Source organism: Mustela putorius, unplaced genomic scaffold (genome assembly GCF_011764305.1).
Source record: "Mustela putorius furo isolate JIRA1106 unplaced genomic scaffold, ASM1176430v1.1 tig00003909_pilon_pilon_pilon, whole genome shotgun sequence".
NCBI lineage: Eukaryota > Metazoa > Chordata > Mammalia > Carnivora > Mustelidae > Mustela > Mustela putorius.
The window spans coordinates 25,118,742-25,145,914 of NW_025422057.1; the positions used below are offsets into that span (position 1 = coordinate 25,118,742).

At 57.2% G+C, this 27,173-nt stretch overlaps 1 protein-coding gene across 7 annotated transcripts in view; it reads left to right on the plus strand.

Annotated features, from left to right (window-relative positions):
- SH3PXD2A (SH3 and PX domains 2A) overlaps positions 1–27,173 on the plus strand; it is a 231,916-nt gene that overhangs the window by 187,163 nt on the left and 17,580 nt on the right. For 4 of the 7 annotated variants that reach the window (XM_004749332.3, XM_004749331.3, XM_004749333.3 and 1 more), the window contains 3 exons: positions 16,216–16,329; positions 20,223–20,306; positions 25,098–25,215. In XM_004749332.3, the coding sequence (XP_004749389.1) occupies positions 16,216–16,329; positions 20,223–20,306; positions 25,098–25,215 (316 nt within the window). The remainder of the gene's footprint in view (positions 1–16,215; positions 16,330–20,222; positions 20,307–25,097; positions 25,216–27,173) is intronic. The other 3 variants (XM_004749334.3, XM_013054581.2, XM_045068792.1) reach the window with 1 other exon arrangement.

Genomic DNA, 27,173 nt, shown 5'->3' on the forward strand with positions numbered 1-27,173 from the left:
CGTCCCCTCCCTCAACCAGCACCTCCTGGTTGAGCACCAGATCTGCTTCTTCACACTTGGGGATAAACAGTACTGCTCCCTGGAGTGTGGACACCATCAAGGGTGTGCTTCCCCCGTCATTGGTAACAGGAGCAGAACCAGGGTTGGCCAACACCTAGACCTCCTTGCCAACAGGGGAGGATTTTAACTGACTGCTCCTTGGAGGAGAGGAAGGAAGTTGACCTCATCCTTGGGGCTTTGCACGGGGAGGATGAACATCCAGAGCTCCTGCCCCAGTGCCTCCCTTAGAAGTGTTTAACCCCATTCTTCTGCCTCCCTGTGCAACCAGATAGGCTCCCTTGCTCGGCCTTCAAGGGCCTCCACTGTTGGTGGGGCCCAAGCATCTTGGTGGCACTGTGGTGGCATCTGGCAGCAGGAGCGTTCTGGATCCCAGAGGCCTAGCCTGCCTTCCCTAACCTCCATCTGTCAGCCTCCACGGGGCCATCCCAGCATCTCCAGGTCCTTGGATGAGAAAGGTTTCAGGGTGGTTTCAGGGGTGGGGCGCCTGAGGGGATTCAGAAGCTGGTTGGGTGGGATGTTCACATTCTAGGCTGAGGGATAGGCCAGAGCTGGGGGGCTGGAAATGATGCCGATATTACTCACCCACTAGGGGGTGTATTTCTAGCCTGCTGTGGCTGAGGGTTGAGTCTCCGCTGAGATGTCTTGGGCCTGTCACTGCCGAGACTTCTTCTGTTAAAGGACAGAGATCTTCATGGCCCACCCTGACCCCCAGATTTCTGTTAACTTACTCTGTGTAGGCCTCCCTACCTGGGAACCACTTGTAAGATGGAGTCTGTCCTCCAAGGGCCCTGAAGTCCATAGGGTGACCCCGTGGAGGCTGGGAGAAGATTGTATGGAGGAGAGGTTAATCCAATGACTTCACATCTTCCTACCCCATCTCTCCACCATCATCTACCATGGTGGCACCTTGATCAAAGACTGGCCCTCATGCAGATTGGAAAAACCAAAGCAAGCAAACAAGCAGAGCTGAACGAGGAAGACTTGGTCATGGAGCTCATGGTCAAATGGGGAAGCTTCCCCTCTTCTGACCCAGATGAGGGGACTGTGGTTGTTGCTATGTCACAAGGCATGCGGGTGACTGTCTTTGGGTGTTGGGGCAGGGGGCACCAGAGACCGACAGGGCGAAGGTAGGAAGAGCTCCGTCACTGGCTGGTTCTCATGGGTGACAGTCACACTGCCTGACCAGTCACCAACCATGCAAGTCTTGAATGACACACGTGGACCTGGGGAACCTCTGGAGCATCTGGGTTAAGGGCAAATCTGTTTTGTGCATGGCCTTTTCTCTTTGGATTTGAGTAGGATCTATACTCAACCACCCCTTAGGAACTAGCAAGACAAGATGGTACCCAGAGACAGGAGAGAGACCGAAAGGGAAACAGGACAGGAAAAGCTCAGGGAGAGAACCTAGTCCTAAATTACCACCAACCTGGCTGGGGCTCCAGGATGGTTATCCCAGCATCCTGGTGTTTTGGGCTCAAGTTAACTTACTTTCTGCTTTCTAGAGACCCTTAATATCGGAAGCTATAAGAAGGCTGAGAAAGAGACGGCTAAAGCTTCTCCTGTGTGTCAGGCAATGAGCCAAACCCCTTTCTTCCTGTAACCACCACCGCTGCCCTATAAAGCACAGGTATCGTGACTTCCATTTATGAGAAAGTGAGGCCCAGAGAGTTCAGGAAATCTGCCACCTTCTTCCCTGGACACTCTGCTGCCTCCTGGTTAGTTCTGTCTGGCTCCCCAGGCAGTAAGTAGGGCACCATGGTGAAGGAAGCTGTTTGTGGCCCAACCTTCTCCCTTCCCCTCTCTGGGGTTGGAGGCACCAGATCTCTGGGGCTGCCCCTTCCAGAGCTCCAAGTGTCCACCAAAGAGGAGGGCTCTGTGTTTTCTGTAGGCCTGGTGGAGGCCTGTACCAGTCAGTGGGGCTGCTTTGACCGGGCTTGCCACCAGCAGCCCAGCCCTCTGCATTCCTCCAAGAGCCTCACCCAGGGCATGGGCTTGTCCCTGGTGCTTGGCCTGTGGGACCTCCCTGAGCTTTGCTCTTCCGTTCCTGTGAGGGGAGAGGCCCAAATGGAAATGACCCAGTCAGGTATACAAGCACACTGCGAGAGAGAGCTTCCTGGTGGGAGTGTTAGCTTTCTGGGTAATCTCAGGCAAGAGATGCAACAAGCACCAAAAATCTCCTGGTCTCAGGTTCCTGGGGGCAAATCCTCCTAGGTGAGCCACAAATTTGGGGGGCTGGAGGAGGGAATGCCACCCAGGGGCTGCTTCACAGTACTGGACTCGATCATGGCAGAAGTCCCCAGGCCAGAGGGAGGAGGGCTGGAAAGAAGCCCACCGCAGACCCTGCACTCACCTCAAGAGTTGGACCGGAGAGCTACTTGAGGATAAGGAAGCAGGAGAGACTGCAGTGTGTGGTTGGAGAAGCCAAGAAGAGAGGAGAAGTCTTATGCACATGTGTCATGGCATTTCATTTTCAACAACATTTACTGAGCCCCTTCTTTTTCTGAAACACAGAACCTGACCAGGGCTTGAGAGGATGCCAGGATGAGCAAGACTTGGCCTTTGTCCCCAGAGAGCTCTTGGTCTAGCTAGGGGAGGCAGCCAACACAAACCTAAGGTCGGGGTGCTGGGGGAGCACAAGGGCAAGAGAGCGAAATACAGCTGGCAAGGATTCACGGGAACATGGCAAAGGCAGTGGCTTTGAAAGACAGGACCTAGGCACAGCGACCGATGGATCCAGGAAACCCACACTTGTGGGGTCTGCTGGTTGTGCACAGTAAGAGCAAGATAGAGGGCATTTCCTCCCAGGCTGCATGGAAGGCTTGTGTTCAGAATCTGCTCTGCTGTTGGGGAGACAGTAGGTGGCCATTTTGATCCTCAGTTTCCATTTCTATAAAATGGGGGTAATATTTGGAAACCCACGTTGTGGTTACTGGGAAGGTTGGAAAAAAATGGTGAAGTGATATATTCATTTTCTCTTTCCTGATAGATGGGGCGGGGCAGTGTCTTGTCCAGTCTGGGGCAGTGACTTGTATCAGGGAAGTGGGGATAGGAGTCGCTTGGAATAACCCATCCGCCCCCATCTACCTACAACCCCTAGACTTTTCAAAGCTTTTTTCCCATCTGTTATTTCAGAGTGGCTCTCTAGGGCTAGGTAGGCCAGGCAGCTTTGTTTCCATTTTTCAGAAGAAGAAACTGAGTTTCAGAAGGGTAAATTGTTGGCGTGAGACCTCAAAGCTTGCTAGCAGCCAAGCTTGGATTTGATTCAAGGGGCTGCATATTCTTAACCCAAGGCTCCTTCTGCAAGTTCAGTGTTTCCCAGAGAGCGGGTCCTAGAAACATGTGGTGGTCACGGCATTAAATGGCATGGAATCCCGTCACAAGAAGGTTATGATCTTGACTTCTCTTTCACTCCATGTTAGGTCAAAGGTAAAGTGTCTGTTTGGGGCCTCTGTGTTGTTAACATTTGTGGACATTGCCTGCTTGTTTCAATATTTGTTAGAAAATCTGGCTATAGCCTTAGTGTCTTGCTAGAGCTCATCTTACTATCTTACTGGAGGTCTGTAGCGTTGTCATTTCAGTGTATGCATTTTTCCACTTACCTATCTTCTGTTTACGCCAAGGAATATTGGCTTTCCGTGTCGTGTAGCATAGGAACATGCCCTTTTAAAGAAAAGATTTTATTTGTTTTTTTGGGAGAGAGTGAAAGCGAGAGAGTTCACCGAAGGAGAGGAAGAAGGAGAAGCAGACTTGCTGCTGAGTGGGGAGCTCGATGCGGGACCTGATCCCAGGACCCTGAGATCATGGCCTGAGCCTAAGGCAGACACTTAAGCGACTGAGCTGCCCAGGCGGCCCCCCTCCCAAAATCCCTTTTAAAACATGAAGGTATTTCCATTTTACTCTGAAAGCACACACTAGTACAGGTACCCCTTGGATAGCTCCTCTGCATATCTAATGCCCAAGGTTCGGGCAGGGGAGTCATAGGACCCCAAGTGAGACACTCCTAGGTACTCTCCTGCCACAGTCTCCCAGAGTGACACCAGCGGCTCCCAAATTCCAACTGGGAAGGGAGCCTGGAAAAGCCTCAGCTCAGTATTGGTGGCGGCTGTTCCCCACACAGCGACGAGGAATCCACGTTGTCAGAGAGCTGTTGACGTCAGGCGGTACAGAATTTTGCAAGGCCTCTATTTAAAATTCCCCAGAAATTAAATCAGGAGGGTTTGGAGGGAGGAATGCCCTAGACAAATTGTGGAGTGGGTTTGTTTTGTTTATGGAGATGGTCTTTAAAGTTGAAATTGCCCCCGTTGTATTTTTGCCCCAATTGAAGAAGGGCTGAACTCAGCTGGGAGTGAGGGGAGGGTTGTCAGCCTAAGGCTTGTAGTTAAAGCCAGCTCAGTTCTGGGGCCAAGAAGCCTCCATTGTTGGCAGAAAGAGAAAAGGGAAAAAATATACAAACTCCTCCATCTATACTTCTCAGGCACTGAAGTCAGCTAGTATAAAAATACAGATGACTCCTATTTCCAGAGGATTCCCTCCACTCTTCTCTCCAGACTGGAAACACACATAGAAGGTACTAGACACACTGCTAGGGTGTGGCCACCCTTTTCTCTTTGATTTCTCACCACCGCCCTCATCAGCACACACTATGTAATATACTAGTCTCACCAATAAGGACACTTCAGCCTCTTCATTCGGCCATTTGGAATGAAATATATCACCGTAGCCCTAAGTGGGCTTCCTTAAAATGTTGGCCATGCAACACCGTGGTACATGGCCTGACTTATGATGGTGCTAATGCTAAGTACTTCCATAACACACAGTGAGCAGACTTTGTCCTGTTCCCATTCCCGTCCAAGCCTTCTGATTTACCTCAGCTTGATGGTCCACTGTCTTGGACCCATCTCCAGTAAATCTCTTTTCATAACAAAGGGGGAACAGGCTATAGGCGCAGCCCTCTTCAGACTCAGCACAGCTCAGATTTCCTATATCGCTTTGTTCTTGGTAATTTTATGGTTGGGGCTGGTGGTCCTGTTTACTCATGGTGGTGATCTGAAGTTTCCTAAACAAATTATTTGCTTGAAGTTGGGGGGAAAAAAGGCCATTGCTTCAAGTATATATTTACGCTCTGAACCACAGTATACGTAGCACAAGGATATGGCAAAAGGCCTGCATAGCAGGGAGGCCTCTGAGGTTGAGAAACGCTGATCTGAAGTCCCTGTCTGCTGGCAAAGCCTTTGGGTAGGATCTCGCGCCAGAAAAATGAGCAGCCTGAGCGCCCTGCCTTGCCTTGCCATGTGGGCTTAGAGAGGGGGTGAGAGAGAGAGGCGATCTGGAGATGGGACCGGAAACCACCTGTTAGTCCCCTCCTGGGGGGGGCGGGATGGAAGGGCCAGAAGGCGGGGTCGGGGGTGGGGAGGTGGGCGGGGTGGAGAGCGAGCCACGCCCATGCCGGCTGAGAACTGAGTCTGATTTGTAGGCACCATAGAAAGGAGAAGCAGAGAGAGGAGGCTAGTTTCCCTGGCTCATCTGTCTGGCGGAAATTGGGGGAACTAATGGAACACGTGGCATTGGTCGTCTTCTGCAAAGGAAGCGGCAGCTGGAGTCCTTCCTAAAGGGAGCTGTGTGCTTGGTTGCTGCCCAGGGAGTCAGCCCTGGGTGCTCATCCTGCTGCTGGCCCTTCTAAGCCTGGCACCGCGGGTGGATCACCCATTCCAAGGGTCTCCTCGTGCAGCCTGAGATTTCCCAGACCTGGAGACAGATGACTCACTGAACTCATGGTCCGCCCAAACCCCAGGACCTTTCTTACCTGCACCCTTGAGTAGGGATGCCCACGTTCCCCAACTGCCCGGGTCCCTCCCAGGTGGCACATAGTATTTCGGCAGAGTTGTGACCAGCACGCTCCTTTCACGCCAGAACGTTTGCACGATCAATTATAAGATGATAAGATTGCCTGTCCTCTGGTCTATCTACCCTTTTCATCATGTCACAGTTGACCTGTCATTACCATCTGTTCAGACTTTCAGGGAGCAAGGGTACCTCCTGATCCCGGCACAGCTTTCAGCAAATGCAATGCTGCTCCCTGCTCAGCCCCTCTTTCCTCATCTTGGGACTGATGAAAACATGCAGCAGGACAGGCTCCCAACAGAGCCCCCCTCTAGACTGTAGCCAGCGAATCATCACACGCTCTTTCGAAACGGTCCGCTCTCAGCTGCGAATCTCTCGGCGCAGCCCTGCCGCCCCTAGGGGGGTCATGAGAGCCCCAAGGCCTGGATGGCTCAGCTATGACACATCCCAGACCCGCCGGGCCAGCGGTTCGCTCGTTATCAGAAGCCAGCGGGGTCTGGCCCCCTTCCTTCCTGTTGTGTCTTTCTGCTCCGCGCTGTCTTGGGAATGCTCAGAACCCCCTCGCGGGCTCTCCAGCCATCCCTCGAGGCATCCACGTTTCACTCCATCAAGAACCAGCCTAGAGGTTGCCCATCTCTACTGTGGAATTCACCTTCTTTGGAAGTTGACACTTCTGCCTGTGCTGTGTCCTCTGGCCTTGCTCCTCTGTGTGTGTCTTCCTGGACCCGTGCTGGTGGGCTGGCGGGCTCTCTGTCAAGTGCTCTCCGGACCTGGTCTCAGCACGAGCTAATGAGAGCTTGTGGAAAGCAGCCTCTCAGTTTGGCCTCCATCCCTCGCAACACTCCCATCCCTTCTCCCCAGGTCCGTTGGCCCACCCCGCCTCCTGGTCAGCACTTTCTAGTGTGGGTGCCCTGCTGCCTGAGAGAAAATGGCCCGGCTGTGAACAGGAGTCCCGCAGACCCCCTTCCTCTCTCTTGAGTCCACCTCGCAGCACTGTGCCCTCTCTGTTTCTACTTACCTCTTGCTCTTGCCTGGGACATCAGGCAAGTTGTTACTGCTGTTACCCTGAGCATTATTTCAGGCATCTGCCTGGGAGGCTCTAACCTACCTGATGGGATTCTCAGAAGCCCACCCCTCCCTTTTGACATTGAAGGTGAGCGGGCCCCAAGTTCATCTGGCAAGATCCCCACCCTGGAGCACCATGGGTATTACTGGGTTGAGCCACACGTGCTCCCACCGCTCTGCCTGTCCTGTTTCCCCCACCAGGATGCCCCCTTCCTCCCCTCCTCTCCAGATGGGATCCGAGGTTCAGTTCAGGACTCTGGGAATTCTTCCCTGGCTACTCAGTTTCATCCCTGATGTCTATAGTTCCTTCAGCAAACGTAGCAACAACTGACACATCTGTGGCACAGGGCTGTCCGGCCCACCCTGTTCTGCTGTTTCTGGAAGGGCCTTGGGCCATCTTGCATTCTCTACTTCACCCGGCCCCCACCCGCACCCATGCCAGGCACAGAACCAGGCCCCGCTTTCAGTAGAGACCAGCTAAGGTCAAGGGCCAATGACAGGGACACCAAGAGAGAGACTCTCCTTGAGACTCCAGACACCCAAGACCCACCTGCCTCCCTGCGCAGCCCTAGCCCTACTCACTGAGGGCAGTGACGTCATGCTTCCTTCCTTAAAAATCCCTGCAGCTTATATTTCAACTTTAATAATAGCTCTTTGATGGGCCTTCCTGGGAACCAGGCCTGATTCTGAACACTTCTTGTAGGTTAACTCCTGTACCCTTTACAACGCTGGGCAATAGAAGTGCTACTGTAGGTCCATTTTACAGATGAGGAGATTGAGGCTGTTGGCTCAAATTCAAGCAGCCAGTTGGTAGCAGGGCTGGGACTGAAACACAGGCAGCCCGGCTCTAGAGTCCTTGCTTAAAACCACACTTCTCTTGTACCTGTCATTTTATCACGTGCCCCCACTCTGCCTGCGAACATTCAGTAGCCAGGCCTTCTCCTGGGTGCCTCACCCATAGCCCCAGCCTTCTGGGCCCATCCAGTGAGCTGGGCCGGCTGGGTCTGAGTTGGTGGGGGGCAGCCCAGTGCTTGCTGTCTTCTCGCCATGGACTCCACGGAGCCTTCCAAACTGACGTAGTCGCTTGTGCTCATGGTCTTGGAATCCGGGCCTCAGGCGCCCCGGGAAGGTTCTGGGGCCCCGCTGGCCTGAGAGCCCCATCTGGGGGAAGGGAGGGCCATGGGCAGCAGAGCAGGGTTGGGTGCCAGAGATGGAGCAAGAAGAATGGGTCAGGCAGGAAGGCAGAGGCTGTGGGGGAGCTCTGGGAGAGACTGGGGGAGCCCTTACCCGCTCCTGTTTGCTTTGGAGCGAGGCAGCCGCGTGCTGTGAGCTGGAGTGTGTCTTGGCAAGAGGCCTCCGTGACAGCCTTCTGGCCAGGGGAGGCCTGGCCGAGGGTGGGCTGCCTTTCGTTGTTCTTAAAGGCACAGCGTAATTATGGGCGGCCAGCCCTTTCAGTGTCTCTGGTCCCTCTCAGGTCAAAACCTCCCATCTGCCCCGAGGTCACAGCAAAGGGGTCAGGGCGGATCCAGGGCAGAAGCAGTCCCTGCGGGCCCAGCTGTGTGCCAGGTGTGGTGTGGCAGGGTCGGCAGCACAGTCCCAGGTGCCTGGCCAGGCCCCCTTCAGCACCCTTCCCCTTCTCGGCACCACACCCCCACTCAGGGCTCCCAAATCCTCGCTACCTTACCAACCCCCCCTTCACCCCCCACCCCCCTCCCACTCCAAACCACTGCAGGGAAGAATATGGGACTGCCTGGACAGGGCACTGTCAAGGGAGCTCGAGTCTGAGCCCATGCCGTGCCTCTGGGGTCCTAGCTCTGTCCCCCACCCCACCCTGCCGGCACACCCTTGCCTCCACCGAGGCCCGGCCTTGCAGTAGCTCTCCAGGGACGCCTATTTCTGCCTGAACCTGTTAGACCCTGCGAAGGTCCTGGAGGAGGGAGCCTAAAGTCTGCTGGGCTCTCCCAGACTCGGAATTGAGATTCCCTGCCTGTCTCCCTCTGGAAGAGAACCCGGCCCTCCTGCTGGCGTCGACACCAGGACACTGGCTGTGCTTGGGCTCATCCTGTGTGCCGTGCAGGGGGCAGGCCGGGAGAGCACCTGAGTAGCACCCCCATGTGTTCTCTGTAGCACCCCCATGCTGGAACGCCCAGCGCAGACGAGATGCTGGTTATGGAGTACAGTGCATGTCGCCGATGTCAGGCTGTCCCACAAGCAGATCGTAGTACCCTGGTATGACAAGGCCCTAGGGAGGCCAGCAACCTGTTCCAGGGCACAGCTAGGACATGGTGAAGCCAGGGTCCAAACCGAGGTCTTGGAAGAAGGACTAAGTTGTGCCCATGGGCTGAATTCTGGGGTATGCTGGGCCAGGAAGGCAAGGGGCAGTCAGGGAAGGCCTCCTGGAGGACAACACCTTGAAGAACAGGGAGAACTTCAGAGGGAGAGGAAGGAGCAGGGTCCCCTCCCCGACCAGCTGTTTTGTCCTAGGCTGAGCTGTGACCTCAGAAGACTTTATTAACAACCTAATTGTGTGCAGCTGGCCTCCGCTGGCCCTAAAGAGCTCATTATCCACTCTCTAAGGAGGCCATTGTGGCCTGGTCAGCCTGGGGACAGCAGTGGCCTGGGAGTGCCCATCACTTCCTGCTGGCCTTGGCCAGGCTCAGCCCCCTCTTGGAGAGGTTATAGGCTCTGGCCCCCGGCCCAAGTCCTCCCATCCCCACCTTCTGTCCGTCCCTACCTCTCACTCTCTCTCTCTGTCTCCATTTCCTCTCCACTCTTTCTGTCCATCCCCCAATGCTAGCATCGCCCAGCCCCAGTTAGAGTCCATCTTAGAGGGCTTTGAAACTGGCCCAACATCTGAGGATTATGCTCAGCCTGGAAAGAGGGAGGGTCTGGCTTCTGAGACGAAGCTTTACCCTCTTGGGGCTGGGGGTTGCCTTCCCTACCCTGAGCTGGAGGTGCTGGCCAGGCTGCCCCGGGGTGGCCCTCTGCCCCCTCAGTCCCTGGGCCACTGTGAAGTGGGTTCTTACAGAGAGGCCCGCAGGCAGAGTTGGCTGCTATGACAGGTGACATTGCTGTTCTTTCTGGGCCTTTGCCCTCTGGTGAGGGCAGCCTGGCTGAATGACATTGTTCTGGCGCTGTGGAGACACGGCCCTTAGAGAAGGAGTGTTCTGGAGGCGGGCCAGCCAGGGGTTCTCCCAGACAGCTTCTCCAGTCTGGGGACTTAACTCCGAAGATCACACCTAGAGCCCCCCAGAACGAAGGCTTCTCTAGTACCTCCAGTGGCGGTACTCTCAGGGCTCCTCTGCCACAGTTCACAGCTTCCCACACAGAGCAGCAGGCATGGTCGCCTCTCTCCTGTCTCCTGCTGGGGATGGGGGGACCTGGCTGCTAGGCTGGAGGGCAGGGGTCTGCAGAGGGGACTCCATACCAGTCCAGGCCCTTTGGGGGGTCTCTACCATCTCCTGTTCCACTAAGTTCTCTGCTCCCCACCTCCTTCCCAAAAAGAGCTTCCTCCCCTTCTGCCTGGAAACAAGAGTTGACTTCTCGGGACAAGGCCAAATTTGGCAGCTGGGCCGAACCGCCCTCCCCCAGTCTGAGCCCAGCTCTGGCCACTTCCTCAGTCCAGTGATAGGCCCCTTCATGAAACCTCCCCACATTTCCTCTCCCAAGAACGAAGGTGGAGAGGATGCAGAGAGGAAGGCTGACAGGCCCACCTGGAGCACATGAAAAACGCAGAGGTGACTCGGGCCCCTGGACACCTGTCAGTGCTGGCCACCCAATCTTCCACATCCTGTGGCTTTAGTCCCCCAATAAAACTTATCGCTTCCGTTCCGTGGACACCTGCTGTGCCAGACCCTCCGCGCGTTCTTGGCCTTCTCCATCCTCCCGCTGGCCTGCAAGGCAGAAGGTGGTCTTCTAGATGAAGTCCTCGTGCAACAGGTTCAGTCTCTTCCCTGAGGTCGCAGAGCGTGGAGGTGGCAGGCCTGGGATCAGGCTCAAATCTCTGACTCCAGCACTTGGGTCCAGTGCCTCCAGTTTCCACATTTGCTGGGCTGCTTGCTGCAAGCTCAGTTCTGCCCTAGAGACAAAGCAAACATGGTGCTTACAGTCTCAAACCAGTACTCAGACCAGACCAGTACTCCCAAGTGTGTGCGCGTGAGCCGCTGTGAATTGTGGGGTTGATGCTCAGGATGCTGTTGGGATCTGGAGATCGGTCGGGGAGGGCTTGCTGAGGTAGTAGGACAGGGGAGAGGAAGCTGGAGGACCTCTGTCCGGGGGCCATGTGTGAGCTGAAGGACAGGGGCCAGGCTGAGGATAAGCCTGGCATGTGGAGCAGGGAGGGAAACCCCGGAGACCTCCCCCTTCTGGCCCCATTTCCCACCATGCTTGCTCTCATGAATTGCATCAGCTAAGGAAGGAGCAAAAGGTAGCCCCTCCCATTCTTCTGGAACCCCTGAAGGCAGTCCCTGAACTACACAGATTAGCTACATGGGTACGTGGGCGTGCAAGCGCATGCGTACACACATACACACCAAGTCCATTCACCAAGCTGTACTGAGTGTCTCCTGATCTACTCTGCAGGCGGATAGCACCTGGGCACCCGTGGTGCTGTTAGCCTAGGGGAATATCAAAGCCACCATCCCATTAATAACAGGTCAAGGTTTTTGACCTCCAGATCTGGGTTAGGCCCCAGGCTAAGCTACTTTCATCTCATTTGTCCTCTTCAACCTTAGGAGGTAAGCGCCATTAATCATCCCCATATCCGGGAGGGAAGACTGAGGCTCAGAGAGGTTTACTGATTTGCCCAAGATCACACGCAAGCCAGGACCTGACTTTGTCCTTCTGACCCTAGATCCCTAATGAATTGCCTTCTACTTCCAGAGGACCATCCCCCGTATACAGACACTCAAGTTCACACAGCCCTGTATCTCGGTTCCTAGCATACACACACGGGAATCACACGCTCAGCGACAGGTATCACATACCAATATCCAGGGACACGTGTTCTCAAGGAGTCACATCTGCCCTTGTGCACACACCAGACAAATTCCTTATCTACTTCTGCACTGGTGAAGATATGGTCCCTGGCGCCCAACTGCCTGGGTCCATTGAGGTCCAGCTCTGCCTCTTCCTAATTATGAACTTTGCCTCAGTTTCCTCACCTGTAAAATGGGGATGGTGATGACAGTAACACTTCATGAGATTCTTTAAGATCAAATATCGTATATAAAGATTGCATCTGACTGTAATCACCACATAGAACCAATGCACACCCCCACGGAGATACATATGCAGGCATAGCACACTGCCGTGTACTCAGAAATACAAAGCCTTGTCCACACCTACCCCCACATGCAGCCCACACGTGTCCGCCTCTGTGGAAGAGCGGATGCTGTGGGCACTGGAGGTGAGCCAGGGAGTCCCGAGGGGCTGGCTGATGCTAGAGCCCTCTTAGCCAGCCAGGCCAACCCCAGGGGTGCAGGCTTTTAATTGCTTCTTGGTGGAGCAGAAGGGACTTTGGTCGGGAGCCCCAGTTACAGCAGCTGACGTCTGAGCTGCTGGCATCTGGGAGAGGCTTGTCAGCAGCTGTGGGTGGGCGCCGGCCCAGGGAGCCTCCCCCAGAGGCCCAGCTGTGTGACTCGTGCCAGGCTCCTGGGAGGTCTGTAGGGAGCTGGGGTGGGCACCTCTGCCCACATTCCCCCATGCCCACCTGGGCAGTGTTGGAGCCTGCCTGTCTTTGCTCGGTGGAGGGGCCTGAAGCCACGCCAGGAGCAGGCTTTTCTCTGCAGGGCCTGAGGCAGGAGCGACCCGGGACTCAGAGCCACTCAGCCTAGTTCTGCACATTTCAGGGCTGGAGTGGAAGCCCAGGACGTTGTTCTTCTCAGCAAAACTGTCAGGGACTCCAGCTCCGGGGGACAAGGAGCGAGTAGGATGTACAAGGAAGGATTCTCAGAGGATGAAATAAGGGGATAGGGGAGACAATGCCTGCAGCAAAGAGACCTGAACCCCGGGATTATGAAGTTCTTGGATCCAAGGGGAAAGGCCCATATAGGGGCTGGTCCCCAGTATGGCACTGGGAGGGAGAGGGAGAAAACAGGAGGTCAGTAAGCTGTTCGGACTCCGTTCACTAGGTGAGGACACAGACAAGCTCCATGGAGATTGATGGAGAAAGTCTCTCCCTCCCAGCCCCTCCTCCCCCCACCGCAGCCATCCTGGTGCCCACAGAGGGGCTTGCCTCCTTTGCCTCTACTGAAGATGGCTTTGTGGAGCCCGAATTCCAGACACAGAAGGCTAAGAAGACATTTTGGCCATCCAGGCGGCCACCAAGTTGCCTACTTTCCTGGGAAACCCTGGGCTTATACAGAGAAAGGAGGGAATAGTCTCCCAGTGGAGACAGAAAGGGATTGTTTCTGAGGGTGGATTTGGCAGAGGCACATCTTGGTATAGACGAGGCTGGGAGGGGCTGTGCATGGAGAGATGTTGGCAAATCCTCACCAAGACGCATGCTTCCAAGTTCCACTGTTTCTCGGGCACATCCCCATTTTTTCCGATGACCGTAAGATCCCTGGCTCCAGCCCAGGCCCATCCTGGGGAAGCCCCCTCCTGGGAAGCAGAGCTCCCTTTTGATGGCAGGCCTTCAGGGGACTTCCTTAGCCCACTGTGATTTGCCTTGGCTTTGGGGGGCAGAACTGGGATGGTCAGGTTCGTGAGGCCCTGGAGGTACAGGAACCAAAACCTGTGTGCTTTCAGCATTGGGGCCTGGGCCTGGGGATCATGGGAGAGACTCAACCTTTAAGACCCTCCTGAAAGTAACTCCAAGTTGGGAATTATGGTGACTGTTCTTTGGGGCTCTGAGGTTATCCTGCTAAGTGGGAATTTGGGGGAGGTACTGGTTACCGAGAGTGGCTCAGAACAGAAGGTCCTGTCCCCACCTGCTGAGGTCTGTGGGGGCAGATGCCCCGTAGACTTGAATTTTGTCACTAGCTTTGACTCAGATGGCGGACCTTCGGTCATGAACCTTGGTGGCTGCTGGGTAGAGATGACGTTAGGACACTCAGGTTCCGGTGATCGAAACCTGCTCCGGCTTCATTAAATAACACGGAAGGTCAAGGGCTCGCTGTAGTTTGGGCGCCCAGCAGGGTGGTCCAGCTTCAGCCCACTTGGAACCTGAAGCCTGAATGAAGTTCGTGAGGGCTGACTTTCTCCATCTCTGGACTGCGCGGCCGCTTTGCTGACTTGGCTCTCATTCTGTGTCTTCCCACATAGCCCTGCAGTTCCTGGTTTACGGGGGACTGAGCCTTCAGCGCGCCAAAGCACCCATGTCAGTCCTTGGGAAAGCCCTGGAACTGTTAGAGCGTGCAGGGAGAGGGCAGGTGGGTCAGATGATGGAGCGGGAGTGCCCACTCCTACGGTCAAGGAGGCAGAGCCATCTTTGTGGTGGAAAAGCTCCAAGGCAGGAACCCTCTTGCATGGCCTCTGATCAGGGCTTGCACAGGAGCCCCTGGGGCTGGTGCTTCGTGGCAGAAATGGCTGAGTTCCAGAGAGTGCTCCCCCAGAAGCCAAGAGAAGGGGAAGAGACCCCTGTGAGTCCATGCCTTCTGATATCTTTGTGGCCTGGGATCCTAGGAGCGTAGCCAGGCTGCTCCAGGGAGCCCCCTCAGTGGCCCACGATGTTCATGTGCCCCCCACCATCCCACTCTGGGGAAAGACCGACTCTGGTGGGGGAGGGTGTGAAAGTGGGGGAAGGCATCCACCCTGGGCTCGAGAGGAGACAGGGACCCAGCTCAGGCCCCTGAGCCAAAGAGGCCTGGGCCTTGAAATTCCAGACTGCGCATGCAAGGCTTTCCCCATCTGTTGGTTAAGACCGGTGTATTTTAGAGCAGTTCTAGGTCTGGAGCAAAGCTGAGCTGCAGAACAGATTTGCTGTATGCTTCCTGTCCCCACACGTACATAGAACTCTCCCCACATCTAGAGCAGTCTACTTGTTATGGATGAAACTGCACTGACACATCCCAGTCACTGAGATCCGGAGTTTACGTTGGGGTTCACTCTCCGTGCTGTGTGGACAAGCTGGCAGTGACACACGTCTGTCATCACAGTGGCGTGCAGACTTGTCTTGTGGGCTTTGCAGAGCTGCATGCGGAGGGTTCTGGAACTCCTGGGAGGGCGAGGAGCAGTGGGCATTTGAGACTGTAGTACAGGCTGCTCGCTCCCCCAGGCCTGTCCCGTGAGGCAGTGGGGACCTAGCGGAAGAACTTGGAGGTGACTCGGGGTGCCGAAGGCCTGTGCAGGAGCACCACTGTTTTCCTCTGTCCCTCAGGCAGTTGCCTCTGCCTCCCAGCAAGGAGCAGCCAGGAGGCTCCCAGTGTCCCCCTCCCCAGGCAGCCACTCCCTGCCGTGGGCAGCGAAGGGGTCTCCGAGCTGTCGCAGGAGAAGCCCAGGATGTCTTGCCAGGGACCCATCCATATTTGGAAACAGAGAGCTCGGTTGTGGACAGAAAAGAGAATTGGTGCCAGATGGCTTTGGGCGTAGAGAAGGATCGGAGTGGGATGGGGGCGAAGACAAGGTCCTGTGACGAGCACCTTCTGAGAAGAGACGGACGGCAGTGGGTGGGGGCCCAGGACCTGGGGTGCTTTGCTTGGTCAGCATTTGTTTAAGTGATAAATGAACGTGCTACCGAACAAGAAAGAAAACCAGTGAGCTTTTATCATTTGGCCATGACCGTGAAGGGTCGCTCAAGGGTGTGGTACCCGCTTAGGGTGACTGACAGGTCAACACAGTCAAGGGCAGCTGTGAGCAGCACTGAAGTGCAAATGCCACAGACCCGTGATGGGGAAAGGGGTGCAGCCACCATCCGCGGCTCACCGTGACGCATTTATCTCTGGATCCCTCTGAAAGCCTTGAACGCTAAACTCCCAACCACACCAGTAGTTCCACTGGGTTTCAGAGACCTGAATGGTCTCTGTTTAGCCGGAGCATCCTTGGCCTTTCCTATAGGGTGATATATCCTTGTTTCATTCTCATTGTTAGATTTTTCCATCACTTGTGTAAGTGTGGATCACTGTCCATCGGGGCCTCCCCTTGGGGAGTGTGTTTGGCTTCTTCTCAGCGTGGCACAGGCTTCTGGAGGCCAGACGTAACCCAGGCAATTTGCTGGGTGCCCAGGCTGTGTGGCTCTGTGCCCTGACCCCTCCCGCCCCCCATCCTGCCGGGCAGTCATGACTATGTTCTCTCTTGTCCCCTCTGCAGGCTGGTGGTTCGTGAGCACCTCTGAGGAGCAGGGCTGGGTCCCTGCCACCTACCTGGAGGCCCAGAATGGTACTCGGGATGACTCGGACATCAACACATCCAAGACTGGGGAAGGTAAGGGCCTGCAGGTTCAAGGGGCAGGGAGATAATGAGGCACATGAGGAGGCACATGTGGGGACCAGGCTGCCTCCAGATCCTCAGGGTTTGGTGCCCACCCATTTCTGGCCCTTGGAGGGAACCCAGTTCCTCCAGAGGGAGCTTTCCCATTCTTCTCCCTAAAACCATCAGAACTGCTCAAGAGAGCTGGGTCATGTCCCAGCCCCTTCCCTGGGGACCCCATCTCACTGGGGCCAGCCAATGAGCTCACCTCCCTTCCCAGGTCTGTCCCTGCTGTCCCAACATGGTCTCACATGAGAGGAGAAATTTCCCTGGACTGTGAATCTCAGGCTTTGGCAACTCTGGGCAGAGACTGGAGAGAGCGGTCTTAGGACTGGACCCCAAAGCTCCCTTTCCCTGCAGAAGCCCTTGGTTCCTCGGAGGATCCCCCACAGAGACCCCCAGCTTTCCTCCCCAACCCCACGCCGTGCTCTCTTCTGCAGGGATGACCCCAAGGGGCTGTGCGTGCATAGCTTCTGCTGCTCTGGGCGTCTGTCACCCGGGCCAAGACTACAGACGCAGACCACAGGTCTGAGTCCTTTGTCAGTGTAGCAGGAACCGCAAGGTGACCCCTGCACCACCAGCCCCTCTGATGAGCTCGGGCCTGGTGGGGTTTTTCTGGCATTTTCTCATTGGGTTTCAAAGAGCCTGCCCCTCCCCCCAGCCCTCCAGGCCAGCGCTGGCCTGGGCAGCCTGTCTGTGGACTCAGGTATTTGCCAGAGCACGCCGCCGGAGCCCAGTGAGTCTGAGGCACCTCAGTTCCTGGCTGCCTGCTCCCAGGGACTGCCAGCACCCCCACGTCCTGGCAGGAATGCTTGCCCTAACGGTCAGAATGGACGGTCCAAACGGGCCCGTCCGAGCGCCAGGGCGAGGGAGGCCTGTCACCGGGGCCTGAGGCCCGCCTCCACGCCTGCTCTCCCCACCCCCCCTACACACACACCCTTCATTCCATGCTGCCCAGGCCAAAATAAGCAGCCCGCCAAGCACAGCGCCAGCTGCCCGTTCAGCCTCCCCTTGACTGTCAGTTCCTGCGGGCGGTTGCGGCCCTACCCTTCCTCCCATGTAAATGCTTCATTTCAGTCCCTTGAGCAGGGCTGCAGCCCCTGTGGGGGGTTTCCAGCGATTAAGCTCTGTCGGGAAGGGTTTGCGTGTTCAGGCTGGGTGGTCAGTCCTTCCTGGCTGCTGCAGGGCGCTGGGGCAGAGCCCATGCCCAGTGTTGTCTCTGGGTCTATGTGGCGCTGGAGGTAAGCCCCCGAGCTCCTCCCTCCCACTTCCTCATGCTGGCCTCACCCAGAGATCTCTCAGGACTAACAATCCCCAGGGTGTAGACTGAGGTCTTACTCACTCCCAGGTGTGTGGCCTGGCACTTGAAAAGCCTTCCCCATCCCCCCAGGAGGCACCGTTATCACCCCCTTTTTCCAGATGCAGGAGCTGAGGCTCGCAGACCTTTAGCTGCACACTCGTCCTCTGTCCGTGAGGCATTTCGCTCTTAAGCAACTCTGAGAGAGAGAGAGAGAGAGTGTGTGTGTGTGTAATTGGAGCCCCGCCCGAAAAGGCTATGCCACGAATGTCAGTGGAGACATCAGGAGAGGGGGGACAGAACACGGAGTAGGCGGGAAGGAGCAGGAGAGGTGCGTGTGCACAAAAGCCTGTCTGGTTTGAAGAGAGAGCTTTGCAGAGGGTGAGCGGTAGCAAGTGGCAGATGATCTTGACCTTGCTGGACAAACAATCAGGCGGCTGTGCAGATTTGTGTGTGCGTGCCTGTTCGCTCGGGGTGACCCTCTTTCAGACAGATTCCTTGGCATGCTTCCCGTAGGACCCGGCGTGCCAGTCCCCCCAGCAGCGTTTGGGAATTTCATCACCATACCTTGGGCATCTCCACCCCGCTTGGCAGGAGGGCTCGGGGCTCCGTCTCCCAGGCCGAGGCCCCAGCGCCTGTGGTGGGTCCACCAGTCTCTCTCTGTACCCACCTCCATGTGGCTAAGAGAGCCCACCTGGGTCCCCTGTCTGGCCATCTCTTCTCCAGACCTGTTGCCATCCCATTGTAGGTTCCTGGGTCCTGAGAAATTGGAAGCCTTCATCCCATCAAATCTCCCCTAATGATCTGTGTTTGTTTCATTGCTTTGGAAAAAAGAGACAGTTGGCTGTTTGGGTTTATTTCTCTTATCAGACATTCTGGACTGTACTCCTCTTCCTCTGAAATGCTAGTAGTAGGAGGTAGGAGGCCCGGGGTGGAGGTTGAAGACCCTCTTACCCACTGATGATGATGATGATGATGATGATGATGATGGCCACGCCCAACACTGGCCAGATGCTCCCATGAAGTGCTTGATCCATTGCCTCCCAGACGTCCTGAGAGGTGTCCCCTCCACGGAGCCCCTGGGTCAGTTCATGACAGGCAGAACTGGAACCCAGGTCTCTGCCCGTAACCCCCATGTCCCCATGCCCCCGTGCCCCCATGCTCCCATGCCCCGGAGCCTTCCTCCCTGGTGGGTTTGCATCGGCACCCACCCCCTTGTTGGGGCCCTTTCTGTTGCCGGTGGACTAAGGGGCACAGAATCAAAGGGGAAAAACATCATTAGGCCGAGAGCCTGGGCTCCAGAGCCAGACCACCTTGATCTGTGTGCTCCCTAACCCTTAGCTGTGTTACTCAGCAGATTTCTTAACACCCCTGTGTCTCTGGCTTCCTGTTTCTAACGTGGGGATGGTGCCGATGGCTCAGGGCTTTTGTGAGACTTCAACGAAGTGGTCCTCTTGCATGGCTGCAACTGCAGAAATAGCACTTACAAAGGGGCCCCTGGCCTGGGTGTCAGCCGAAACCCTCTACCCACGGACACACTCACCCAGGAGGTCAGCTGTCCGAGTCCTTCCCATCTGGCCTCCAACAGAACCTCGTGTATGTTTCACAGAGCCTGTTGAGTCCCTTGTCCCCTCCCATGCCAGGGCGGGGGTGTCAGTGAGGGAACAGGCTTGGAGGACAGAGGCCTGGGTGACACAGTAACCTGGCAGTGAGGCCTCTGCTGAATCCGTACCTCCAACCTTTTGTCCAGGCCTCCTGCTCACCAGAAGCAGGTCAAACGAGACACCCCCTCCTCCCTCAAGAAAAGCAAACGCTCCCCAGGAGGCTTTGGCGGGGCTTGGCTCTGGTGTGTCTGGACAGTTTTGCTTTGACCCTGACTGCTGGCCTCCCTCCCCCATTCTTGGGCAAAGTGCCGCCCAGCTTCTGCCGTGCTAGGAGATGGGGGCTTCTGGGGTGCTGCCCCGGTCTGGGGTCCATTCCCCGTGGCATCCCAGAGGAAGGCAGAGGGCTTGTGGAGCTGGGCCCCCAGCAACCAGAGGAGCCACCCCAGAGACGGTGGGTAGACAAAAGGGGTCTGCAGCCCCGAGAAGCCCTGTTGTTGCAGATCCAGTGGGCAGTATGCAGGGAGGGAGCAGAACCAAGGCCCATGGTGTGCATTCCTGTGTGCATTTCCCTCCGCAACATTTCCTGGCTTCCGGCCCCATACCCGGCCCTGTGCTGGGCCTCTGGACTGCCTGGAGGGCTGTCTCTCTGCCAGACTGGAGCCAAGGACCTTTTTTACCTCTCGGGGGCTAGGATTCAAAGTTCTCAGCCCCTCCTGGGCTCACGGGTGTGAACTGTGGCCTTTCCCCGGGTGTCGGTAGCGTCACCGGGCGGATCCTTCCCCATCCAGCAGGTGCGTGCTACTGGGGCTTAGTCCCAGGGAGGAGGACCTGGGGGCGTGACCCTTCCCTCCTGCCATCCCTCCCCCGCCCCATCCCATCTCATCCGCATCTCCATTCTCTCCGCCGGTTCCGTCGGCCGCGTGTTCCATTGCCATCTCCCACACCAGTGTCCAAGAGACGCAAGGCCCATCTGCGGCGTCTGGATCGCCGGTGGACGCTGGGCGGGATGGTCAACAGGCAGCACAGCCGAGGTGACTGGCTTCTCTCGACCCGCAGCTGCCACCTCTCTTCCTCTCGCTCACTCACTAACCTGCCTCCTCTCCCACCACTGCCCCTCTCCTCCCTGTGGCCTCCTCACCCAGATGCGGCGGCCAGACTTTCTCTCACCTTCTGTGGCTGGGGCCTGTCGGGGAGGAGGGCGCAGGGGGCTGCCTGGGAATCGGGCTCATTGGGAATTGGGGACGGGTCTGGCTTCTGCCAGCATCCTGTGGGTGAGGTCATGGGACTCGCGTCGTGACTGTGGGAGCAGCTAGACTAAGAAAGTCCGCATTTGCCCCGGAAGCCTCAGGTGAGGAGAACGGAGGGGGCCGCTCGTCCTCCGCCCCTCGCTGCCCGCTTCCTCTGAGGTGTTCCCTCAGCCGAAGCTGCCCTAGCAACTGCTCAGGACCAGCCCGTAGCCCTCCCCCTTCAGCCAGCTCCGGGGAAACTGGAACAGGAGCAAGAGCCCGGCCCGGTTTGGTCCTGGGGCACAGCCCCCACCAGCGCTGAAGGCGGCAGCGGGCTCAGCCAGGAGCCTCCAGCGTCTTCAGCACTGGGCACTGGCACTTCATGAGGGGCCTGATCGAGAACATTCCAGGGAGGCTCCTGGCCTGCCATCTGGGACGATCAGGAATCGAGACATTTGTAGGTCTAGGGCCTTTCCAACAGCTAGGAGCTTGAGGAGTAGAGAGATTGGGCCGGACCCCCAAACAAACCCCTAAACGTCTCCAGAGCCCACAGGCCAGGGGGCCCATTTCTCCAGTCTGCAGAGAACACAGCTGGGAAGGTGTGTTCTAGCATAGCAGGGAGCCTGTGACCCCCTCCCCCCCCACCCCCAGAGCTTGTTCCTGAACAACTCAGAGACCATGCCCCAGGCAGCAGCAAGCCTGGGCCCGGAGGAGGCCACTGCCCGAGGCTGGCTTGGTGTCACGCCCGGAGCCCCGGCTGCGGGAGCGCGGAGCCCAGCTTATCCGGCGGGCGGCGCAAGGCTGGGACCCTGAGGCCTGGTGCGGGACAGGAGGCCACCTCGTGGAAACAGCAAGAACAAGCTTGAACATAAAGCAGAGGCACCGCAGACCTAGGAGCAGTGGGGCAGCATGGCTGAGGGGCCAGGCCGGGCCAGGATGGAGCCCTGAGCCCTGGCAGCAGAGGACAGTGGGGTGCTGGCCCAGGAAGACAGCAGAGACGAAGGGTTGGCCTTCCCCCCTCCCCTCCATCATCTGCTCCAAGCACCATCATACACCGAGCCCCACACACAGCTCTGTCCCCATAAGGTCACGGCCACTCACAAGTGATGAGTGCTCCTACCCGTGCACAGCCCTGATGGTGCCTCCAGCCCACCCACACTGCTCACACACACGCACACACACAGTCCCACTTGTGCACGTACATGTAGACTGTTCCACACACACATTTACACAAATGCATCACCTGGCTGCTCATGGCCACAACTCAGGTGCCCCTCTCCGGCAGCGCCTGCAGTGTCACACCAGACCCCTCACCACATATACGCCCAGTACGTTTACAGGTACACACGGTGGGGTACAGGAATATGCACACCCAATGAAATATGTAGTTTTCTATAGACAGCCATACATGTGCAAATATGTAAGTGAACATGAGCCTGCAACTTCCCTCCCTCCCTCTGTCTCTCTCCAATAAGGGACCTAAATAGCATTATTTCCCAGTCTAAGCCCTAAGTTAAATCAGGGCTAAGTTAAATCAGGCAGCCAAGACAAACTTGCAGAGAGCTGGCAGGGAGAAACTTCGCGGCAAGCAGCAGAGCTGGTGGGGGGAAGCAGGCAGCGGGTCATCTACAACTAGACGAGAGAGGCCATGCTTCCTTGGGGCCTCCCCTCCCCAGCCCCACCACCAGCCAGGCCTTTGGAAGCAAAAGGCCTCTTGCCGTGGGGCTGGGGAGGTTGTGGGGGCCAGGAGGGGAGCCAGGGAGACTGCTGACAGAGGGGAAAGCATTTGAAAGAGGAGGCGTCTGTGGTTTTGGAAACTGCAGGGCTCTCCAGCCCCCGCCTCCAAAACCAAAACAGGCCTGTCCACCTCCCCCAGCCAGCCACCTACCCAGCCAGTGGGCGGCCTGGGCAGCCCTCCCTAGGGCCAAGTTGCCACCAACCTTTGATGCCACATGAGAATGACCACGGCCTCAGTGCTTCCCAGAAACCCTGAGGTGCCCGCCAGAGCTTACAGAGCCCCTCTCCTCCACTTGGATTCCTAAGAGTCTCTTCTAGAGACCCAAAGCCCTCTGAATGACTCAGCCCCCACCCCAAGACCATTCCAGTCTGTCCGGACATCCTCCATCCCGGTTCCCCGCCCCCGGGTGGGGTTGAAGCTCTGGGCCAGTAGGGGGGCCTGCTCTCTTGCTCCCTCAAGGAAACCTGGGAGCTAGGAACCTGAGGCCTGCATGGCACGTGTCTACATGGAGGTAAGCCACACCTCCGCCATCTAAGCCAACCTGGACAGAGAAGTCAGCCCCCGCCCAGACCGACTGGAAGAGTTGCCCTCAGAATGCTCGTCGTCTGGAACCTGCACAGTGACAAGGCAGGACACACCTCTGAGCTGGCCAGACCTCTTTCTGGGACTCCAAACTCCCAGACATCTGTGTTCTTGGCAGCGTGAGGGCCACTAGCAGGGGGCCTCTGGCAGGAGCCGCTCAGCTTCCCTGGGTAAGACGGAGGGGCCTGGCTCTGCCCTCCTGGAGAGGACCAGGGGACAGCGGGGCACTTACATGGCCCTTGGGGCTCTATCCTGAGCACCCCAACACACTGGAGGCTGCAGAGGCTGCTGCTCGGGCCTCACAGCCCTGGAGCCCAAGCCCACATGTCCTGCTTGAGGCCCTGCTCACCACCCTGCAGCAGGACAGGGCCCCTCTGATCTCCCTAAGAGGAGGACTGTAATTTTTCCCTGCAAAGCAACTTTGCCTAGGAAAACTTTAATGATGGCTTCCTGCTGGAACCACAGGCTTTTAAAAATAGTCTAGCTGAACAAAGGCAAAATGTGAAGCCCAGGCCTCGCCTCACCCTAACCTCAGAACCCTAGATCCTCGGGGCCTGGCACTGCCCTTCTGGACATGGCACCAGCCAGGATTAACCGTGACACACTGGAAGATGGAGCGCGACCAGCAGCAGGCAGGAGCGCCAAGGGCTGGCCTGCAGAACACGGCACTTCTCAGAGGCCCGAGTCAGAATCTGGCTGGACGAGGTTCTCAGGCGGTCTTGGCAGCTCTCCTCAGAACTCCTGAAAGCTTCCAGGAGTTAGTGGATGGTGAGAAAGGCCTGCCCTCGGGAAGAGCTTCACCTTGCGCGGAGCACGCTGAAGAGCAGTGGAAGCTCCCACAGGCCGTCACCTACTTCTGCCTTGGGCGGCCTCTCAGATGCGGCTAGGCCCCTGCAGCCTGGCAGGGAAGCCACATCCACCCCAGAGGGAGCTGCCGCCTCGGCCCAGCACCCAGCTACAAACCGGACCCCGAGAACCCGTAGCGAACCAATGGCCCTCCTGCCACCGGGGGTTGGGGTGGCAGCTGCCCCCCTCCCTGACTCCTGCCAGAGGCCCAGACCAGGCCACCCATCGGAGTCCAGCCCAGGAGTCCAGGAGCTGGGAGGAGGGGGACAGGCATCTGAGAACCCGGCCTCCTGCTATTTTGAGCTCCTGGAAAGCCTCCCACTTAATGCCCCTGCTCTGATAGCCTTGCCCTTCGGCGATGCTCTGCCTAGTCCCTTTGGAGCCCAGACCGAATTCGGCATGACGCGCTCAAAGGGTGTGGCCAGGGGGCCAGTTCTGTCTAGCTCAGCATCTCGTTCTCCCAGATGGTGAGGGTGGGGATGTGGGCTCCTTCCTGAGATGTGAGCGTTCCCCTGGGGAGGCTCCCCACCCAGGTGTAGGGTTTCTGTGGCCAGTCGGCTGTGGGTCCCCGGAGAAGCCCCTCCCTGGAAGCCTGAGCCAGGGCCCAGGCGGAGGCTGCAAGGGGCCCCTGCAGGAGAAAAGCCGAAGGGATCCAGGAAGCCAGGGCTGTCCCCACACCTTCCCCCCAGGCTTTTCCTGAATTCCCAAAGGGTGCATCCTTCCCAGTACCAGGGGCGACCCTGAGCAAGGCTCCTGTGCACTGCGGGCAGCTCCCCAGACAGGCGTTGCCAAGCGATGTGGTCAGCTCAGCATGCCTGCCTGCTCGGCGCTCTGGGAAACTGTACCCAGGGCTGCCTTTGATCCTTTGGCCACTGAATGCTTGTCATAAACACAGGTCACCATTCCCGTAGAACACATGTTCCCCATAGTCCTCTGGGGAAAGTGATCTGATGAGGTGTTCAGATTAGTGGTCAGAGGAGGCTTCACCAAGGAGCCCCTAGAGCTGCCAGAAGGTCAGACAGAGGCAGGACTTGTGGGGTGGAGGTGGGAGAGGGCCTCAGCCAGTCTGGGGCACAGATGGGAGCGTAGCATGTTCAGAGAAGGGGAGCGCATCCCCGGCGGGGGGCTGCCAGACATCCCAGGGACTGACTGGCTCAGGCCCCATGAGGAGTAGGTTCTGCTAGCTGTGCCCTCCACCCAGGGAGCTTTGGGAGCCCTGAGGACCCGGGCGCCAGCACCCTGGTGGCTGTTATCAGGCTGGGAGGCTGGGGAGGGCCAGGCCACCTGAGGCCCTGGCTGGCTTCTGCACACACTGGGAGCAGTGGTGAGGCTCCGGCTAAGCAGGGCCAGGCCGGGGTGGGAGAAGACAGGAATGAGGGGCCTGCACTCCAGCCTCAGATAACCATGCCTCCCTGCTTCGCTCCCCCCAGAGGAGAAGTATGTCACTGTGCAGCCTTACACCAGCCAAAGCAAGGACGAGATTGGCTTTGAGAAGGGTGTCACTGTGGAAGTGATCCGGAAGAATCTGGAGGGCTGGTGGTACATCAGGTAGGAGCCTCAGCAGAATAAAGAGCTTTCTCTGCCCCCCTCCCCAACTGTGGGGCGGCCATGGGCAGGTGAGTGCCCCCAGAGCCCAGGCTCGGCTGCTTCAGCTGCATGACTCGACCAGAGCGCTCGTCCTGCGGCTTCTCTCCGGGGACGTGGAGAGCAGAGATGGTGGCAGCCAAGGCGACACAGGTTGACGTGGAGAGCGTTGTGGCCAGGGGGACATAGGGGTCCTGGCTCCACCTGCAGCTGGTGGTGCGATCCCGGACCCAGGCGTCTGCCAAGAGGGTCCGGCCCATCTAAATTTGGTTTTCTGTGTCTGGCCTGGGCTGCCTGGTATGCTACACAGCTCAGGCCACCTGAAGCGCTGGCGTCTGCAGGCCTTGTTGAGGTCCCGGCAGGCAGCCCCTGTGCCCACAGCTCAACACTGGGGGGCCCCAGATGCCAGCTCTACCCACGTTGTTCCCCTCTGCGGGGCTGGCTCACCGGGCTGTGAGAGCCAGGGCAGAGGCCTGAGCCCAGGCCCAGGTCAGAGGCCTCCTACTTCTCCTGCCCCTCACCGCTTGCAGGGCCTAATTGCATTTCCCAGCTGAGAAACCCATTTGGGAATGTGGGGAGGGGAGTGGGGGGCTTCCTTGGCAGTCCTGGGAGCACACTCAAGCCTTTGGGCTTCACTCACTTCTTCCCTACCAGGTCATGCCCTCCAGTCCCCTCTGCTCTGGGGCTCTGAGGCCAGCCAGCACCCTCCCAGGGGGGGGCCTTATTCTCAGGAAATGTTTTTGGGTGCTTTGGAAGCAGCTTAGCTGTAGTGATTTTACCCAGTTTCAGACAGTTCCATATCTGTGGGCTCTGGGGACCACTTTCTCAGCCCCTCGCACCTAGGAACCCCAGCCCTGCTCTGGGCAGGATGAGTGCTCTGAGCTGTGTCCCACAGTGGGAACAGGATTGACCCAAAGGACGTGGGCACTCATCAGATGGTGTCTCGGACCACGGCAGACCATGGTGGTGTCAAGATTGGGCTGTGCTGTCAGGTAGGGTGAAGGTCATTGGCCTCACGGGAATCAGCCTTAATGTGACCTGGCAAGACGTGACCACCCCTGCCCGTGGCCCCATGCATACTGGTCAGGAGGGCTGAAGGGTCCCTTTCTGCTCTGTTGGTTGAGACAAGACCATAGGCCTGGACACATGTTTTCCAAAGCCGCTGCCCCTAGACTTTGACATTCTCTAAGAAACTAGACCCAGCCCCAAAATCCAGCAACCACAGATCAACATGGGAAGGCCAGCAGACATTCCAAGACAGGCTGGTAAGCTAAGCCACTTGCCTGGGGGTTATTTACAAGGCTGCTGGGGTTTTTGACTTTCTTAAGATGACCAGTAAGGTCACCCCAAGCCATCTCTTCTTGCCAGCTCTTGTTCCCGTAGCCTAAGTCTTTAGCTGGCGTGAGCTTCCACCGAAAACCATCCTGAAAAGAGTCCACCTTAAAAAGGCTGCCAGACACCCCCTGAAATAGGCTCTTTCCCACCATTCCAGGCTCTGTTGATCCTCATTTCCTGTCTTTCTTCTCCCTTCTCCCCTCACACACACATACCCTCCCTCCCTCTCTCTCTCTCCTTCTCCAGTTTGCTTCCTTCTGGAGTCATTCCGTGCTCCAGAGCTGGAAAGCAGATGTGAGCACAGTTGGACCCAGACACACACAGCCGCTCCTGATTCTCCTGCATCTCTCTGCCCAGAATCTAATTTTATCCATGTAACACCAGAGGAACACAACACGGCTTGAAATGGGAGCACTCCGGGCGCGGGCCTGACCATCACTCCCATGAGACCCCACTCCCCTTCTCCCTAGTATTTTTGTAGAAAAACACCGGCAACAGCCAGCAGGTTCTTCTTCTTTTCTCTGAAATGTGGGAGCACCAGGTTTGGGGCCTGATCCTGCCCACAGCTAGCCTGTGGCCCTCTGCTC